This window comes from Pezoporus occidentalis, unplaced genomic scaffold (assembly GCF_034315485.1).
Source record: "Pezoporus occidentalis ecotype Australia unplaced genomic scaffold, CSIRO_AGI_Poc_V1 ctg179, whole genome shotgun sequence".
NCBI lineage: Eukaryota > Metazoa > Chordata > Aves > Psittaciformes > Psittacidae > Pezoporus > Pezoporus occidentalis.
The window spans coordinates 1,342,409-1,361,545 of record NW_026913629.1 but is presented as its reverse complement, the minus strand read 5'-3'; the positions used below and the strand labels follow the sequence as shown (position 1 = coordinate 1,361,545).

Sequence of the window (19,137 nt, the reverse complement as noted above, 5' to 3'; positions counted from 1 at the left end):
GGGTTATGTGTAATAGTGGACAAGGGTAATGTGTTATAGTGGACAAGGGTAATCACAGGGGTGGTTTACCTGGTTCTCACTCCTGTGGGATCTGTTGCTCATCCCCTGGAGCCTGTTCCCTTTGTACAGAGCCTCTCTGCTGCTGCCTTTGATTCTGTGCAGGTTAATGGAGGACGTGGTTTCCAGTCCTGGGGGTTCTAAAGATGTGAGGGTTGTCAGAAGGTGGGAGTTATTCAGGTGGAAATACAGGAAATACTTTGAGCTCTGAATTGAAAGACCATTTGTTTTTTCCTCCAGAGTTCAGTGCTTTTTGTCTTGCCCTGTGTAGTTGTTCTGTGCTTTGCCTTTTGCCTTGGGGCATACAGATTGGCAGAGCTGATGAAAACCTTCAGCCCATGGACACTTAGAGGTGGGTGCTGGGATCATTTCCCTGGTTAAAACTCTCTGTAGAGATCACCTAGACTAGAAATATCTTCCCTTATTTGCAGTGCTGGGAACAAAGCCTGCTGTGTTCTGCGCTAGACATTGGCAATCCTGGAACAGCTGGAAATGCTGGAAAAACTTCCCTGCAGCCAGCTTACAGGGCTAAGGAACTCCAATATATCCCCTGAAATACCTCTGGATCTCTCAAGGGCAGCTGAAAGCTTTTTACTTGTCTGGGAGGAAGTTAAACCTCTAAGACTGACATGTATAAATGTGAACTTGTTCTGCCTGATGGCTTGTTCTGTTTGTTGTGGGTACTTTATAAACAACACTAACTTCAGTGCTGTGAGATCTGAAGCTGGCAAAGGTATCTGATGCTGGCAAAGGTATCTGATGCTGACTCACTTTGCTGTGTTGATGATCTAGAAGTGTGCTTTCCCCGATCCCACTTTGCTGCTCCTAAACTGTACCAGCACTGTTCTGTAGTGATTTGCTTCTCTGTCATGGAATTCCTCGATATTGTGCAGCAATAGGAAATCTGAGCATCCGTGAGCACCTCGAAAGCAGAGCTAGCCATGACAGTTGCTATGGAAGGTGCTAATGGATGCAGGGCAGGAGACTGAGAACTATGAAATAAATCAACTGGGGAGGAGGAAATGGCCTGGCAGTGTGCTGCTGGTGCCAGTGGTGCTGTGGGCTGCTGAAGCAGCAGCCTGGAAGTGTGTGTGTACTGTGGGCTGTGCTGAGGAAGCAGGACACTGCTCAGGCTTGTGGGACCTTGCTGCAGACTATAGCCCAAAAATCAGAGGAAAACAGGCCCTGCATTGAGCTGGCAGCATTCACAGTTGGCAGAGCCCGCTGTTTGCTTGCAGCCTGCATAGGTTTGATGCAGAGTGCTGAAAGCTCTGCTGCTTGACCTGGTTTGTTACAAGACTCGTGTAAGCTGGTCCTGCCAGGGGGAGGTTGGTGTGTTTTCCTCTCTGCAGGTTTTGAGCCCAGATGGGCAGAGGAGGAGCCCTCAGAAGTGTGAGGCTCCTGCACGTGTGATGGATGTTGGCAGCAGTAGGGCAAGGGCCTGGAGGAAGAATGCAGGAGGTTGTCTCCATGTATTTAAATACCTGATGGGGGGAGACAGTACGGCAGATGGGGGCAGATTTGTCTCGGTGCCCAGTGAATGGACAAGAGGCAATGGACACAAACTGAAAACACAGAAAACTCCTTTTAAAAGGATAACAAAATAACATTTCCTGCATAGCAGGCAGCTGAATGGAGGCTGCCATTGTTGGGCAAAGCCGCCTTGCAAAGGGAGCAGACAGGCTGCTCCTTGTGGTCTGCAAAAGGTGGGCTCAGCTGTATGGTCCTTGTGGCTTCTGGTCTCTGACTGAACATGTGCAAGCACACTTTCTATGGGCTGCTTGCTCATGCCCTGGCCCCGTTTGTATCAGATGTGTCCTACTCTGCAGCCTAATCACCCAAAGGCACTGCAGCAATTGCTGTGGTTTAGAGACAGGTTTGATTTGAGTGCTCAATTCCACTCCCATGAAATCAGAGCAGATTTGACCATTGCGGAGGGTTAGACATCGCCCTTGCAGACTGCTAATGCTCTTCAGGTCCTCTTGATTTCTTCATTTTGGGTTTGTTCATCACTCTATCATTTTCTGTGGCAATTTTGAGGTATTATTACAGATTGCAGCAGAAGATGGCTCACCTGAGATGAGTTTCCCATAGAACAAGCTTTTTCTCTTTAAGCTGCCATTTACCTTGCTGTGGTACAGACATTTGAAAAGTCATTATTGCAATGAAGACCCTAAATATTAAAGACTCCCTCATTCTCAGGGAATTGTTTTGCTCATGAATCAATGGGGTCTGGCTATTGCCTTGCTTGTTAATATTTCACAGATCATCTAAGCCTTCCAAGCTTCACATAATCCGACATTTCTCAGTTGTTTTCAGAGGCACCCCCTCGCTAGCTGTTTCAGTGCCACCTCCAGCAAGCTGTGCTGCCCCCTCTCCTGGGAATCATGCTGCCTCTCAGCTCAGCAAGTGACAGCAACCATGACACTTCTTCCACCTCTTCCTCCTCCTTCTCCTCCTCCCTGCTCAGGTTCAGCCCCTGAAGTCTGCTCTCTCTGCTGCACAGATTCTGCACTGACCCTACAAGAAACCTCTCCGTGAGCTGACATTGTCCATGCCCGCCTATGGAACCGCAAGCTGTAAGAGCATGTACAGTTGGTCAGAAGGATGCTTTTCCACCAGATGATGGGGTTCAGCTTTCACTGTGCATGGTGCAAGCTGCATGTGCAATGTTTCCTACACTCTGGATGGGTATTGAAGAGGTAGGCAGACTCTGAGGTCTGAGCCAGCATCAGCTGAGTGCCAGATGGGAGCACACACAGGAGCAGCTTTGGAAATGGGGGTCTCCTGAGTTTTTGCTCTTCTCTGACCTCAAACCAAGTGATTCAACTGTTGTTCAGGCTCTGTGTGCATATTACAAGCCAAATCCCTTCCTGTTGCATTCCCTAGAATCTCTTGGAGGTAAGGCAAACCATGTGGTATGGCTAGGAACGTTCCAGGACACCCATCCATGCAGTGTGACTGGGCTACGTGTTCTCTACCTACCCCGACCTCCTCCATCCTCCCATCCTTCCTTGCTGTGGTGTTAGGAGCTGATGTCAGGCTGGCACAGAGGCTGGGGTCCTTCCTCAAGGCATTTGTGTCCCTTGTCACAGGGACAAATGTGATTTGTTAAAATCTGAGCCCAAGTTGTCTGCAGGGACAGTGTGGCCGTGTGGAGTTGGGTGTTGGGACGTGCTGGGTTTGTGGGATGTTGCAGAGATGGTGACTCAAAGCACGTGGCATGGCATCACTACAAGCAAAGCCTTTAGGCTGTGTGAGCCGAGTGCCTCTCATTGCCCGTTCTCTATGCTTTCCCAGCCATAATTTGCAAAATAAAAGCACTTCCATTACTCATACACTGATAAACAGCTTTAAAAGATTAAAGCAGAAGCAAATACAGTCCAGCATCAGCGTCTGATCCCCACAAGTCTCACCAAACCTCTATCTGCTGTAAAACAGGCAGCCAAACCTGTCGTACAAAAGCAGTTTGCAGCCAAGGTGTGAATACAAAGGAGCACAACTCCTCCTTAATTCGATGGTGCTGTCCCCATTGAAGCCATGGTTGAAATATGCTGCCATAGCTGCACCTAGGGAGGAGGGTTCTGGCAGAGCTCCTGCTCCCCCAGCGTTAGCTGGAGTGTTTAATGTTAATATTGCTCTTGCTTGGATAGATTTGGCACTCCTCAATGTTTTCTTGTTACAGGCATTTCCTTAAGTAGAAACTTTTTCTTCAGAGTAATTTTGGGCTGATTATTGCTTATAGACGCAATTAGTGCAATTGCAGCTGATTATACAGATTTCTTTCATCATGTAATTAGAGCATGGAGGGATGAAATACAGTGTGGTAAAACTTCCCGAGCTCAGTACTCTGTGCACAAGGTGATGGTTGTCTCTCAGGCTATAGACTGGAGATTTTAGTTCAGTATCCTGGCTACTTTCAAACTATACTTAAAACATGCCGTTAAATGCACTTCAAATTGGTTACTTGGTCTTCATGGTGTGAAGGAGGGTTCAGTTTTTCACATGAGGAGCACAGAATCAGCCAGGTTGGAAAAGACCTTGAAGACCATCAAGTCCAATCATTCTTCCAGCACTGCTGTCTCACATGTGCATCCACACCTGACACCCAGGGATGTGAAAGCATCGATCCTGCATTGGACCCAGTCCTCAGATCCTGTCTTCATCTGGAGTCTTTCCTTGTGGAAAGAGAGGGAGAGCAGGACAAACACGACGTGAGGGCACCTTGGGGTCTCTTGTCTGTAGCTCAGGGGCTGAACTAGCTCTGAAATCGCTGTTGAAAACCCTGAGCCTTGGCAAGGACTAAGGAGGAGGAGGAGGTAGAACTGGTGTGTTTGCAGAGCACGGTCTGGAGATGTTTGTTATTCAGGAAATCTGGCAGGAGCTGGGGCCTGAACCTGCTTTTCAGATTTCTCACCCAGTGCTTGAATTACAAACCCTGCTGTTCTTTGTCATTCCTGCTTGCTTTCAGAGCTGTGCTAGGAGCTTCAGAGAAACAATCCAAACATCTGGCTTTTATGATCTCATTTTCAGCTGTGGCACAGCAGCCAGGCTCACTACCAGCAACTGTGGAGAGAAGAAAGCGAAGGACCAGGTTAGTTACAGCAGGATTGAGTGATTCCTCAGCAAGACACAACCGTCTGTGCTCTGAAACAAGAGCCTGGTGAGCCACAGGATAAAGCGAGCACATGGTGTGTACGCAGAAAGCACAAGCAGTATATTCTTATTTATTACTTGTATTGGGTTGATGTCTCCTGTTTCCAGTCAGGAATCAGTAGGAGCAGTGACTACCCTCTTCCCAGCAAGAGCACAACCCAAATGGCTGGGCTGGTGTACATCTGTCTTGATTATCTCTGCAAGGGCTGCAGGGATTTGCTTTCTTTTTGGCTTCACAGAGCTGCAACTTGTTGTTCTTTGCTGCTTGGTTTGGGCTGTCTTTTGGCCAGTGGATGGCTCAAAGTGGTTTTCCCAGATGCCAAGAAGCTCTTGTGCTTCTCTGAGGCAGCAGCATTGTGAGTGGAGGTTGGCTGGAGGCAATCCCATCTTCAGGTGCCCTGCTTGGTGTGCCCTGAAGTAGCAGAGCTGAGATGAAGGTCAGCGTGCTCTGAATTAAGTTGCTGCAGAAAAGCTGAACCCTCTGGCTGCTCTCACACTGCAGCAGTGACAGCCAGTAAGTGGCTGGCTCCTTAGATCTGAAGAGCCACGTATTGTGCTGTGGGGCTGGGGGCAGCTCAGATGTTCCTCCAGTGCATGGCTGTGGGAACAAGTCCTCCTAAAGCTTCTCCAGACAAAGGTGTTGGAAGAAGCTGGCCGGACTTCAGGCAAGTGCCTCCCCATGTATAAGAAGTTGATGGGATCAGGGGGGGAGCTGGAATTACCTCCCTCATGTCAGGGTAGTGGATTAATGCTGAGTGCATGGGGAAGTCCTGCAGACCCCACAGCAGAACAGGGAGCACAGGAGAGACTCTGGGGTGGAAATAGTCCCAGGCTGTGCTGTTTGGTGTGGGGAGACAGCTCAGGCTCTGGAAGGGACTTGCTGACCTAATATTTCTGAAATGTCATTTGAGGAGCTGTTCAGGGCTTGGCAGCTCAGCCCAGGACTTGCTGCTTCTCTCCTTAAAGGGAGTTTCTGGTGCTGGTTGACAGCAGTCAGAGCAGATTCTTCATCGTGGCTGTGTGCTGTGGGGCAGCATCTGAAGGAAACACAACAACAAGCTCTGGATGATAGAAGATAGAGCTGGATGTGCAGGTCAGCTCTCCCCCAGCGCAGGACTGAGTTCCTGGTGAGGGTCTGACCTGAGCTGAAGGATGCTGGTGATGGAGATGACATTCCCTCTGCAAGCAGCCTGTCCTGGTGCATGGCTAGCTACAGCAGTTAGATGACCTGACTGGCCTCCTGCCTTTGCTACTGTACACTAAAGCAGCAGACTGAAGTCTTCCGTGATCTTTGGTACTTCTCTTTGTGAGAGTGCCTGTGGGTCTTGCGTGGTCAAGGGGAGTCTAGTGGATGTGGCCTTCATCCCAAGTTTGTGTGACATCTCTGCTGTTCTGCGTGCTGGCATGGAGGATGCCATCCACAGGCATCTAAGAGGTCTCCAGCTCTGAACAGCAGCAAAACTGCTGCCTGAACGCTTTCCATGCGAATATGCATTGTAGTCATCACTCACTGTGACTTATTTTACTGCAGAGACACTTGGTGCCTCAGCACAGGGCAGTTGTATTCTCAGAACCAGAAAGGAAAGCAGGACAAAGTGGGCTGAGGGCAGCATCGCTCCTTTTAACCTGGGAACTGTGACAGACCAAGCAGTAAAGTCACTTTTCTGGATGGTCTGTAGCAAAATCAGGAACTGAAGCTGGATCTGCTGAGGCCCAGCGCCTTTGAACCTCCCTGTCCTTTCTCATAGCAACATTTCTAGTTAGCCAAATGGATGGACCAAGCAATAAATGAGATTTATGATATTTTATTGTTCAAACAACACTTTGAAATACTTTATTGAGCAGCACAATCACTTGCATGTGCTCATCCCCCACTCCCATGTACAGCACCGACAGATCTTCTCCACAGTCCTGTTCCTTTCAAAACGTTTTTTTGTTCCATGTGCCTGGCTGGGAAATGTGCAGCCATTTGATAAGTGCATTGTGAAAAACAGCGTGGAAGTTTTAGTCTGTCTGCAGCACAGGAACAGCTACAGGGGGAAATGGCAAAGAAGAGATGTATCAGTAAATTAATTTTGCTCATATAAGCTTGTTGTCAGCTTTGGTTCGTGTCTGCAGCTTAATCCTCTGAGCTACAGCAGATGTTTAGTGTGGGGGGATCAGGCTGATGACCATGTGAAGAGCATCGAGCCCAAAGCTGCACAGGAGCTTGTGGAAGGTGGTGATGGTGTCTCCATTCCAATGGGGTTTCCCATCACAGCACGGTCAGTGTGTGACAGCATCACTAACTGCAAATCCCCCATTGATTTTGCCTTGCAGAAGTAAATAATTGCCTTTTGTCCTGAGTTTTATGCACAGTAAAGCTGGTCTGTGTGTAACTGATCTGTTTATTCAGGAGCTATTGCTTTCCAATACACTTCTGGAGGGTTTGTCAGTGAAAAGGAATCCTTCAGAATAGCAGAACCTGAAATAGAGCCCAGCTCTCCAGATGAACAATTATGTGCTTTTAAGTCTATTTTAGCATACTTTTAGCAGCTTTGTATTATTTGTTGTGATGCTGTTTGGGTCTGTTTTGATCAGATGAACTGATTTATGGGGGGGTTACCTTAAGTTTAAGTTGTCATTTAGCTGGAGTTTTGTCTTGCAGCCTGAGCTGTAGGTTAGAGCTCTACAAGTGTGCTGCTGCTTCTGAGGGGGTGACACCCTGGGGTGCCTCATTTGGGCAGGGAAGAGCTGCACTAGCAAGAACATTGCTGTTTGCCAGGACCTGGCCACTGTTCCCAGCGCTTCTGGCTTTTATTCCTGTTGCCTCAGCAGTGTGAGATGCCCGAGTGCTAAATCCAGGTGGGTGATCTATGGGCTTTCATAGCCAGCCCTGCAGCAACGTGGGAGATGCTTCCGTCCCCTTGCTCCTGCAGGCAGGAGGGAAGAAGGTGGAGGAGCTGCAGACTTCAATTGCAGGTTGATTTTCTGCTTGATGCTCCCTAGGAGTGAGGTGAGCTGGGACTGTCCAGAAGCTAAAGCTGCAGCAAGGAAAGGCCTGGAGTTTGTTTCTCTGTACCCAGAAGCACAGGGTGGAATCAAAGGTTTCCTCCCGTCCCTTGTGCAATCTGCATTAAATGGTGAAATGTGCCAACCTTCACCCAGAGCCAAGCACAAAGGCATCCCGTGAGGATTCCTCATGGGTGTCTGGCTGAGGAATGTGCTGCTCCACAGGCTCTGGAGAGCAAGGAAAGCCTCCTCAGAGACAGCAGGGTGGCCACAGTCTTGGAGTTGCCCTGACCTGATGGTCCTAGGTCAGCTCAGAAGCTTTCCAAGTGCAAGCCTCGCACGAGCATTTTGCAGACAGCAAATCCTCTGCAGGCTTCCTGCAAAGCCATTTGCAAGGACAGGATCACTGCTGAGCCAGCTCAGGGCTACAGCTGGGTTTCTGGCTTGAAGGCTGGTATGGGGCCTGGGAGAGCAAAGAGGTCTTGCCTGTGGGTTTGTGGGACCACATGCAGTATGTGCTGGACCAAACCCTGCACCCCTTCCCTTGCTGCCACACCCCAGCGCCTGCATCCTGGCTCTGAAAGGGATTTGTGCTTCAGGATTGAAGAGCTTAAATATAGTTTTAACAGAAGCTTTCAAAGCGAATCACACCATTTCATTACTGGTTTGAGTGAGCGACGCTGCTGTCAGCTTGTTTCAGAAAAGGCAGAAGGGGGCAAGATTATACCTGGGTGGAGAAGGATGGGAAGGAGTGAACAGCAGGCTGAGGGGAGGAATGTGTTAGATCTGGATGTTTCCTTTCTGTGACACTGAGTGCCCAGCATGTGTCCCTTATAACTGATGCACGACCCAGGGTGAAGCCTCCAGAGCTTTCTCTAGTTTCCTTATGGATATAAAAGATTGCTTGAGCTTGGCTGCTTCACTTCTGCAGGGATTTGGGAGGTCTCTCCTTGAAGCAGAGTGCAGCTGTGGTGTGTTTAACTGAGCATCACTGGGCAGCTTCCATCCTGGATCAATCTTTGCTCTGAGCTCCTCCCGTGCCCCCAGGTTGATGCTGGATGGGGCTTTTTGAACCTGCTGAGCTTCTCCTTCCTCATGTAAATTACATGTAGCCAGTGTGAAAACAGGACAATGCAAGTGCCACCTGGTGCACAACCTGCTTTGAGTGTGGAGGACCAAAGGTTGCACTATTTCAGTGTTAAACCTACAATGAAAGGCATTGGATGCAGTGCAGACTGCTGGACTAAAACTAAGTTCTCCTCCGCTATCCCCATGGGATGCATCCTACAGCACTGCATCTTCAGAGGTGTTTAAGGGATGACAGCCATATGCTGCAGAGCATCATTTCCTGCTCTGGACTGTGCTGGGAAGACTGAAATCTGTTTTGAATTGAGTCTGAAATCAGCATCCAGGAAAATGAGGTTTTATTCGGCAGTTTTAGCTTTGTACTGTGTTTCTGTGCTCTGTAGGACTTTTCCAAAGGAAAAGCTGATTCCCATATGCTGGTAACCATTAAGTATTGTTGATCTGCAACTCAATATAGCTTTTATACATGGTGGACAGCAAGGTTAACGTGTGTTTGCTCACTGTGGGGGGCCCTAGTACCAGACTGCCTTTGCTGTTGACTCCATTGCAAGTAACAGAACGTGGAAGTCACCAGCCATGGCTTGGCTTTCCAGGGCATTCTGTGACACTCTTTAGAGCCCTGCAGGGCACCAGAGGGACTACTGTGGAGCCCTAAAGGGCTGTGGAGTTCTCTGTGTCAGGTTTGGATACATACCAAAAGCTCTCGTACCCTATAAATAGGAATTTGAGAAGTCAAAAGTTTGACCCCTTCTCCTCAGCTTGTTCACTTCTCCCTCTGTTGTAAGCTCTGGTTGGCTGTTGGTCTAGCTGCAGAAGAAGTTCACTTCAGCTGTGTCACTTGTTGCACATCAAATAAAATCTCCTGTTTATGGCTTTCATAAACCCTAGCCTGATGCTTAGGTTTGCCTTTCCTTCTGAGTGTTTGCAACTTGTTTACAACCTGCCAGTGTTTTGCCTTCCCTTTCTTTTACATTGGAAGAAGCCAGAGATGAATGTCTTGGTTGTGCTTGTGCTGAGTGAATACAATTATTCACTCTGTTTGTATTTATTCTTTTAGGTATTTCATGGAGAGGTTCCTTCAGGCCAGATGCTGTCTGTGAGCATCACAGCTCTCTGCAGTGCCATCTGAGACTGTACGAGCTGGACACAGCCATGGGGGATTCTTCAGCAAATGCCATGGATGGAGGTATAGACATGTGCTGCAAAGACACACAAACTGAACTGGCAGAGCAGGTAGCAGCTATAGATGTGGCTGTTGGTCCAGACAGAAGTGACCAAAATGGTGAAGACAACACTGAAGAGAATGACACAGTCTTTTCTGATAACCTAAAAGACAGCCAAAGGAATGGAGTCAACAGTGACACGAGAATGAATGAATTTCTGCCTTCCCCACGGTCAGAAGATGCTCACTGGAGGAATGTTCCCAAGAGACCTCTCACTAGACCTGTATTATCAAGTAGGAAGTTGTCTCTTCAGGAAAGATCATCAGGAAGTTATTTGGCTTCTAGCAACACACCAGGTTATGGTCCTTATGCCACAGGGCCATCACCACGTATAATGAGGAGACCAACAATAGAGTCCAATCGGGTCTCCATATCAGATTCTGAGGTAGGCACATTCTCTCCTGTACTTGTGGTGTCAAGGTAAGGCAAGTCTGTCTTAACTGGTAATGGTGTCTTCAGTCTTTTGGAGGAGTAGATCTGAAAGCAGTGTTTCTTCTAAGGGGAAAAAAAAATCCCTGCAACCAGGGAGTGTGTTAGCTTGGAATTGCCTTTGCATCCATCCTCCAGACCTGTGCTGGTCCTTCAGCCCTCCCCTGCCTGGGATAGTTCTGTTGAGGGGCCAGGACCCCTGTAGTGGCAGCAGCGGCACACAGAAAGCTTCTTATGCTGTTCAGAGAAAGGGCTGCCCCCAAATTGCTTTGCTTTCCTGTTCTTTCTGTATGTGCCCTTTGGGAGTTTATAAGTCACAGCAGCTTTGCTGGTGGTATTTTATGGATTTAAGCTTCTGGAGATTATGTATCTCCTACTGTGTTTTGCCATTATTAAAGGCATGATTTAATTTTATAAAGAGCTTAAATGCACTGATTCTTCCTACTCCTGTCAGGATTTCCCTTTGTCTTTAAAGCTTTTGTAACAGCAGTGGTAACCAAGGACTGTGACCCTCCTCTCCTTCAGAGGAGACTCTCAGGGTGGCTGTGGCTGTTCCTGCTGTCTATCTTGTGGCAGCTCTTTGCTACCAGACCTGGGCTCAGACTTGTCCCTGAAGTGTAACACACTGTTAGTGGTCAAGTGTCTTGTTGGAAGCATTTGCTGGTTGTAATTCCCCGTGCTGTATGTCATGGAGAGGATGGGGAGCAGAGGGAGGGGGCTGTTTAGACCATGCTGCTCAGTGTGGTGCTGGAGCCGCTGAGCCTTCAGCAATGCCCATGAGGAAGGGGCAGGGCTTCCTTTGACAGCCAGGAGTGATGGACGTGCTGTAAAATGGGTGCTTCTTGAAGCCACAATGTTTTGTAAAGTGCTACTCTCTGGGGAAAGTCTGTAAGTAGGGAACGGGCTGTCTGGAGTACTGGAGAGGGAGCATCATCTCGGCAGCACTGGCAGTGGGTTTGGGGAAGAAAACATGGATTTACACCTGAATTTTCCCCCAAGTCCAGTCTGTGCCTTTTCCTGAGATTTTTATCTGCTATTTGTGGAGGAAAACCAAGTTTTCTATGCCTTGATGTTTTTCTCCAGACTGAATTTGATTCCCAGGCATATTTGTCTTGTGTTTCTGCTCTTGGGGAATAGGGCAGGGCAGAGGAAGGGGAGGGGGATCTCTGTGGGTGCCACAGCTCTGCAGTCTCACTTGGAGCTGCCATAAAAGAGAGGAACCAATGGTGGCATGGACCTGCTGGCCTTACCTTGCAGGGAGGGCTGCATCATCTGCTCCGTGCTGCAGAAGACTCTGGTTTATCTTGTGACCATGAGCCTTGTTGTGGTGAGGGACAGGCCCTTTTCATGGGTATTTTCAATCCTTTTCTTTTAGAACTGAAAGTACAGCAATGCTCATCCATGAATTCACTTCTCCTGCTGTGTCCAGGCACTGGAGCGGGACAAACACAGCAGCCAGGGGCTCAAGAGCTGCTACGCTCTGACTCTTCCTCACCCAGCTGATGGAAGAAGATGTTACTGAACGTGGCTATGCTGGTGCCACTGTGCCAATGTGTTGTTCTTGGGCACTGTGGTGCTCCCAGATGAGATGCCTAAATCCCACTGTGGTCATAAGGGCCCATATCTCTGAAGTTTAGACTTTTGCCAAGTGACCTAGAGCTCCATATCTGTGTGGTTTATTGTTTTCCTCCTGGAAAGTGAGTATTTGCCCTTTGCACATCTGAGAGGGTGGGTGCTGTGCACAAGCAAACTGGTCATTGTCCTCTGGGAAGTTTTGCATGTCACATTAGCTGTGAGATGGGCTGTGCCACCCCCCCAGATAAGAGGATATCCACAGAAGGTGCACTGCAGAGATTTCAGCTTCTCTGACAGCAGCCATATGCTTTAATAAGTGAGACAGGGAGGAGAGGAGCCAGTTTTGGAAGCGGACGTGACTTGTGTGCCAGCTCTCCCATCCTGCAGTACTTTGTGCCAGCAGTGTGGCTTTTCTGAAATCTGTTTCAAAGGAAGTGCAGTCGAGTGTGACTAGCACATTCCCATCTGCAAGCAAAGCCAAAATACCCTGTCCTCTTCCACAGCATCTGCATCCTGGGGAGCAATGGTTGTTGCCTACTGTGTGGGAAATGCTTAGTTTGAAGTGCAGATGTGGAGCCTTCCACTTCCCTGCTCCTGCAGCAATTCTTTACACTGTACTGTGTTTTTAATGGTCACTCTGATATAACTGTTAAGAGCCCTGCTCCAGTGCAGCCCAGATGCTTAACAAAGCCCTGCTCCTTGGAAACCATCATTCATATTAATGGGGTAGGAGGGGAAAGGGAGCCCAGGTGAGAGCTGTGCAGGTTTGGAGGTGGGTGCTTGCCCTTGCAGCAGTGCTCTCAGGAGCTGTGCTTCATCTTCCCAGCTTATAGGGGCAGTACCTGTATCCTGTAAGGAATAACAAGAGGACTAGGAAGATGCATACTTGCTTACAGGAGAAAGTTTGAAACTGACCACAGCATAAGGAAAAATAAGTGTTAGGTGTATGACAGCAAGGTGAGCGTGCAGTCTGCGCACAGCCCAGCTCCAGCACCCTATGGCTGACCTACCTAAGAGGCTATGTTGCATGGTCTTTGTCTTCATGGCTGTGAGAGGCACTGACAGTCCAAATCTGAGCTATACAGCAGGGACCACAGAGAAACGGAGAGCAGATCTTCAGCTGTGGTGTGCATTTGCTCAGTGTGTTTGCTCAGTACATTTGCTCTAAGCAATTAGCAAAGCTGTGCATGTGGTTAGGAAAGACTGCCAAAGCAGGAGGTACAGGCTGGGCTTCTAGGAGTTATGGGGGACTCCATGTTGAGGCTTTTGGCCCTCAATTGTGGTTATACAATAAACCTGCTATGAGAAGTGCAGTCCCAGTGTACGAGCAGCAGCTGCTGCTGTGTTTTCTGTTGATGCTTTTGATGTGCAGGCCCTCAGTGAGCAGGGAGGTTGGTGGGTCACTGACTAGATCCAGCTCACTGGTCATGGCATTGCCCCTGGTTTCCCTGCAAATGACTCTGACACATCTTCTAGGCAAGCTGCACATTTGTACTCAAGTCCATGGCTCTCACCTGCTCCTTTCTCCTTGCATTGAGTATCCAGCACCATCAGTCAGTGCCTTTCAAGTGGCAGTTCATCCATTGCTGCCCAAGTGAGTCACAGGGTGCAAGAATGAAAATGAAATTGATGAGCATTTGGGCTTTATCAGTGGCACAGATGCAGGCACTGTCTATCAGGAGCAGAGATGGATGGCACAGTGCATATCAATGTTTCCTGTGCTGTGCTGATAGCCATCTAGGCTGGAATCTGCTTTTTCTCTCCAGTCATAGCAGCAGTGTCAGCTTGCTGTCAGCAGCTCTGTGTCCTCGACTAATCTGGAGGAATAATGGAGAGATGTGCTATGAGGATACAGCAGAGGTGAATTTTCCATTGTTCTCTACTAAATTATGGAAGCACAGTGTGTCAGAGGGACTCTGCTCAGCTTTTTAATGCTACCTTGATATTTGTTCACAGACTGGGAGGAAAACTTACATTCAGGGGTGAGAGGACCCAAGAGCTGAAGCTGAGGCTGTGATGCAGCAGGAGGATTCACCCAGTGGCGAGTGGGCAGTGCATCGGGATGTCCTGTCCCTGCCTTCTGAGTGGGGCTGCTTGCGTTTGTCATTTAGGAAGATGATGGCTCCTGGGCTGGCAGGGCTGCAGCAGAGCCAGGGCTTGTTGTCTTGCATAGAGGCAGTTCCCAATGCCCTGGGACGCAGTTGGCAGCGCTGGTGTCTTGCAGCTGCTGCTGCCAAGTCTGGATCTGTGGTGTTAACTGCAAGAGAAGTAACGTGTTCTGCTCTCCTCACAGCACTGCTGTGCGCTTAACCTGATCTGCCCTATCTCTGTCAAAACTGATCTGTAGTTTAAAAAGTCTCCTGCTCATTCCCTGCTTTCTTGGATTATTCATGGACTATGGCTTTGGAAGGTCCTTTCAGTGCTGCCTTTTCTGGTTGGAGCACTCCAGAGGCTGGTGGGATTTCTGCTGCCTTTGCTGCCCATCAGTGTTTTGCTCTAACAAGGGAATGGCTTTACGTTTAGCTGTGGCACAGAAGTGATTAAGCTAATGCTATTAAGGGTGCATAACTGTAGAGCTGAGGCACAGGTCCCAGTATTTGGGTTGCTGGCCCACATTGCCTCTGCTGATGTGACATTCTCAGCTGCTGCTTGGTGCTGGCAGTGTGGCAAGAGGATTTCCCTGGGGCTGCTGAAAGCAGCTTCCGCTTTGCCGCACGGATGATGCTCCAGTGCTCGTAGGTTCCAGGGCAAGGCTCTTGGGACCATGTTTGTACAGACTGATGGGCACCTTGTCACCATGTTTGACAGAACTTGCCCCCTGTAAAATGGCAGGGCTTGTATCTGTGAAAGGGTAGAGGTGCTGCTTGTCAGAAAGCGGCATTTGACAGTGCAATGTTGTGGGGGGTTTTATTCTGCCATCCCAAACCAGCCTTTATAGGTAGCCAAGAAGTCTTATTGGAGGGTGGATAGAAAAAGAATAAAAGATGTCTTTTTCCAGGCTTTCTCCCCATACCTCCCAGCACTCTTAAGTGCTTTTTACTTTCTCTTCTCCAGTCTCTTCTGGCTGCGTTGTCTTTTCTTTCACACATTCCCTTTCTCTCCCAGCATCCACCCAGTCCCTGGCATCCCTTTTTTTTCCAGCCCTGGCGCCTGCATGGTCTCTCCACTCTCTGGGATCAGCAGGAGGTCATTCCAGCTCCCAGCCATCAGCTGGGGCCCTCTGTGCTTTAGGAGAATTGGGGAAGATGAGTCAGGCCAGTGCATTCTCCCTCCTTGATGCAGCTGCTGCTGGCCCAGCTGTGCAGGGAGGAGGATGAGCTGACAAAGGGAATTTTCCAAAGCTTGAGGTCCATGGCTTATCCCAGTGGCACGGAAAACAGGTTGCTTTGTCCTTTCTTTCCTTGGCTTCCTACATCTTTCAGCACCAGGCTGATCCAGGTCTCATGCTCCTCCAGTCTCTGGGAGCTGCCTGGTTTTGTTAGGAGTGAACAAAGGTGAACCCAGGTGGGACCAGGGCAGTGGTGGGGACCAAGCTCCTACGCAGCATGGACTGGAGAGCTTCCCCTTCCACGAGTCTCCCAAACTCATCTCTTCTGTGGTGCTCAAACTGCAGCTCTTTTGAAAAGATCATACAGACTTGGAAAACACTTCTTCAAAGAAGAGTCTCCCCCAGGCATTGCTAACTTCTTTTCCTTGTATTAATTAACCTTTATTTAAAATTACATTGCCAACTTGTAGAAGAGCAAGGTTTGAGGGAAGGAGAAAGCCCAAAGCTGCAGCTGCAGAGGGGCTGGAAAGGAGCTGCCTTCATCCCACTGGTCCCAGCCCCCTTTCATTCTTCTGACCACTGCCAACGAGAGAATACTTCCAGCTTTGGGGTGAGCAGTGCTGAGCCTTGTGCCAGTGCTCCTGCCAGCAGCTACTCATGGTGCTGGGCTTCAGGTTCAGCCCTTGGGTTTGGATGTTGTTTATTTCTTTTACCTCCATGAGCTCTGGGCTTTCTGTGTGTCCTGCTCTGCCCCTGAATAACCTGTTATTGTGTTCATTGCTGCCCCTGTATTACCCCTTGTCTGGCTTTTAGTTTTGTTTCTCTTTAGAACTCCTTTCACTTCCCCTTCCAGACAGGATGAGTTTAAATCGGTGCTAGTTCCCAATTTTCTTTCCCATGCTCCTCTTTAAAGTGTATCTCTGAAAGGCTGAAGCTGCCTTCTTTTCAGATTCCTGGGTTTGCCTTCTTTTAATGCATCCGTTATATAAGAATGTGGGCAGTCTGCTTAGTCTGGAAACAAGCTCTTGCTCTTTCCTCCTCATCCCTGCATTCATCCTGGACAGCAAAGCTCAATTCTCAATTTCTCAGGGTTTCTGTCACCCAGTGGTGGTGGCAATGGATTTATGGAATTGGGCCTGGACTCTGGGCTTCATAGAATAATAGAATGGTTTGGGTTGGAAAGGATCTTAAGATCATCCAGTTCCAATCCCCCTGCTATGGGCAGGGATGCCTCACACTAGACCACGTCACCCAAGGCTCTGTCCAATCTGGCCTTGAGCGCTGCCAGGGATGGGGCAGCCACAGCTTCTCTGGGCACCCTGTGCCAGCGCCTCCTCAGTAAAGAACTTCGTCCTTATATCTAACCTGAACTTCCCCTGTTTCAGTTTGAGCTCATTCACTGTGCTTTGTGATTTTTAATCAGTTTTTGTTTTCTGTGGCATTGATTCTCCCCTCCCTCTCTTGAGTAATACCTTGGAGATGTGAACAAATGGGCAGGTTGTTTTTAAGGTGGAATAATTCTTGCTCACTTGGACAGACACAGCAATCTGATTTGCTGACAGCTGTTCATTAAAGGATCTCATTCAAGTTCTTGCTCTGTTCTTATTTAGCAGCAGTTACAAATACATTGGCGTGATGAAATCAAGAGGACTGTACACTGTTATCTTTAAGAAACACTTGGCCCAGAGATAAGTGTTTTACTCTGATAAAGGAGCAGTACAATTATCCCACTTCCTGCAGGAGAACCAAATAACATCGTAATCACCCTGCCAGTCTGCAGCAACACGTGGCAGCAGTCACTTGAGCTCTGAATTATGGGCTTTCTCCAAGGAAATAAAGGTAGAAGGCACCTATAATCTGTTTTGATTTTGCTGCATTCAGCTCAAGTGCTGAAGCATGGGAAAAGCTCAGATGATGGTGAAAGGGTGTCCTGGCATTGCTCACAAGCTCTATTTATCAACAGTGAAGAACTAGAGAGATATTTCAGGTGATCAGTCTGGTGCAGGATGAGAGTGGTGATGAATGAGGGGTGGTGGGAAGGTGATGATCAGAGTCAAAGGAATTGGTGCCTTGGACACAGGGACCAGGAGTAGTCCCTCCTCGGTTGCACTAAAAGCTTTGGAAGAGGGTTTGCCCACTGGATGGACCATATCCTTCACAAAGGGATCTCCTCTTTCTGGGGGGCTACACGGTGTGTTGGCAAGAAGCAGCAGCAGACTTGGTGCTTTAGAGATGTCACCTTGGCTTGAAGCAGTACTGAGTGCAGACCAAATTGACAATAGCTACACGGAAAAGGCTGTATTTACTTATGGAAGTAACCCTGACTTAGGGGAGGAGGCTTGGTAACAGGACCTGGTCATTGCAGGAGCAGGAGGTACTGAGGTGGTTGGAGGCTTTCTCAGAGGGTGATGGCTTTTCCTGCCATTCTGGTGAGCATTTCCTCATCCCTGCAGTTTTGCACTGGCCGTGTATTTTGCATCTTTGCTTTTGCTGGGTCTTGTTCTCACCTGTCTTGTTGCTCTTAGTTCTGATGTATTGGGTTTTGCCTTTGGAATGACATGTGCTTTGCTAGCAGCAGAGTTAATACACTTCTACAGGCTCATTACTCACAATTGGCTCCTCTTCCCTGTCAGAGCAGTAGAAAAAGCTTTCCTTACTGAGAACAAGATTAAGATTGAAATAATTCCTTGTATTCCTGACAAGCCAGTGCTTGCAAGCTTAAAAAGTCATCACTTCACCATTCCTGTGTTCTCCTTCGCTGTGATGATTGCTTGTGTTAACAGTGTCTTCTGTTCGTGATGGTGGGGAAAGTAAAAGATACCATCTACCATGTCCATGTTCTATTGCATCCTGAGAGGCAGAGGATGGGGATTCTGCATGGGGCCAAGGCTGTAACACCCCTTGATCTTGCTGAAGGTGTCTGGCCCAGCTTTTCTGTCCTGGCACTACTTCTGCAGACTGCAGGGCTATTTTGAGGTTTATGGGGAGGCTAATCTACCTGTCTGTGTATTTTATATCAGCTTTGTTCCTGGTGCAGGGGCTGGAAGTGGATTTCCAGCCTTTTTAGTGCTTGGCAGTATCGGGGACAAATAGTGTGTGCTGTGTGTGGGGAAGCATGTCCCATCTAAAGCTGAGCACACACCACCTCAGAGGGGCCCTTCTCTCACCCCACTGAGCTTGGGGCTCTCCCTGCCCCTGCAGTGGAGGTAAGTGCTGTGTGTGAAGTCCAGACAATGGCAGAGATCCCCATAAGAGCGCTCTGACTCTTTGCCAGCAGCTCTGCACTGCAGCGAGGTGTGAGCTCTCCCCATGGTCCCCATTGTGGTGGCCAAGGTGGGCAGGTCCCTAGGTGCTCCCCAGCAGCCAGGCAGTGCAGGCAGAGCCTGGTGCAGGCAGAGCTGGGTGCAGGCAGGGTGCTCTGCCCACACTGCACTCACGGTCTGGAGCCCCCCAGGGCTTCTGTGGCATCTGGGGGTTTCTGCTTGTAACTAATGAGGGTGGAAGTGTCAGCTCCCAGTGAAACAGAGCTGTGGAGCTTTTGCTGCTCTGTGGAAGTGTTTTCCTTTAGGTAGTACAATGCTAAGGAAGGGTGGATTTAATACCAGGTAAGTGCCTGGCTTTTCTGTTCCACCTTGCTTTCCAGTGGTGGATGCCTGGGGCCACCATCACTCCCTGTGATGCTCCTGGTCACTGAGTAACTTAGCACCCCACCATTACAGCCCTGTCACAGCTTGCAGCATCCACCACCTTCCCACCCCTTGGGGTTTCAGTGCTGGGTAGCTTGCACACAAGGATCAGACCTGCTTAGGGGTCATGTATGTTACCACATCCCCTTTAAAGGAATCCTTTACT

At 48.9% G+C, this 19,137-nt stretch overlaps 1 protein-coding gene across 2 annotated transcripts in view; it reads left to right on the top strand.

The window, feature by feature from the left end:
• The window catches only part of CAMKK1 (calcium/calmodulin dependent protein kinase kinase 1), a 90,757-nt gene that overhangs the window by 28,086 nt on the left and 43,534 nt on the right, over positions 1–19,137 (top strand). For both annotated transcript variants that reach the window (XM_062614927.1, XM_062614926.1), the window contains exon 2: positions 9,848–10,398. In XM_062614927.1, the coding sequence (XP_062470911.1) occupies positions 9,943–10,398 (456 nt within the window). In that variant the 5' untranslated portion in view covers positions 9,848–9,942. The remainder of the gene's footprint in view (positions 1–9,847; positions 10,399–19,137) is intronic.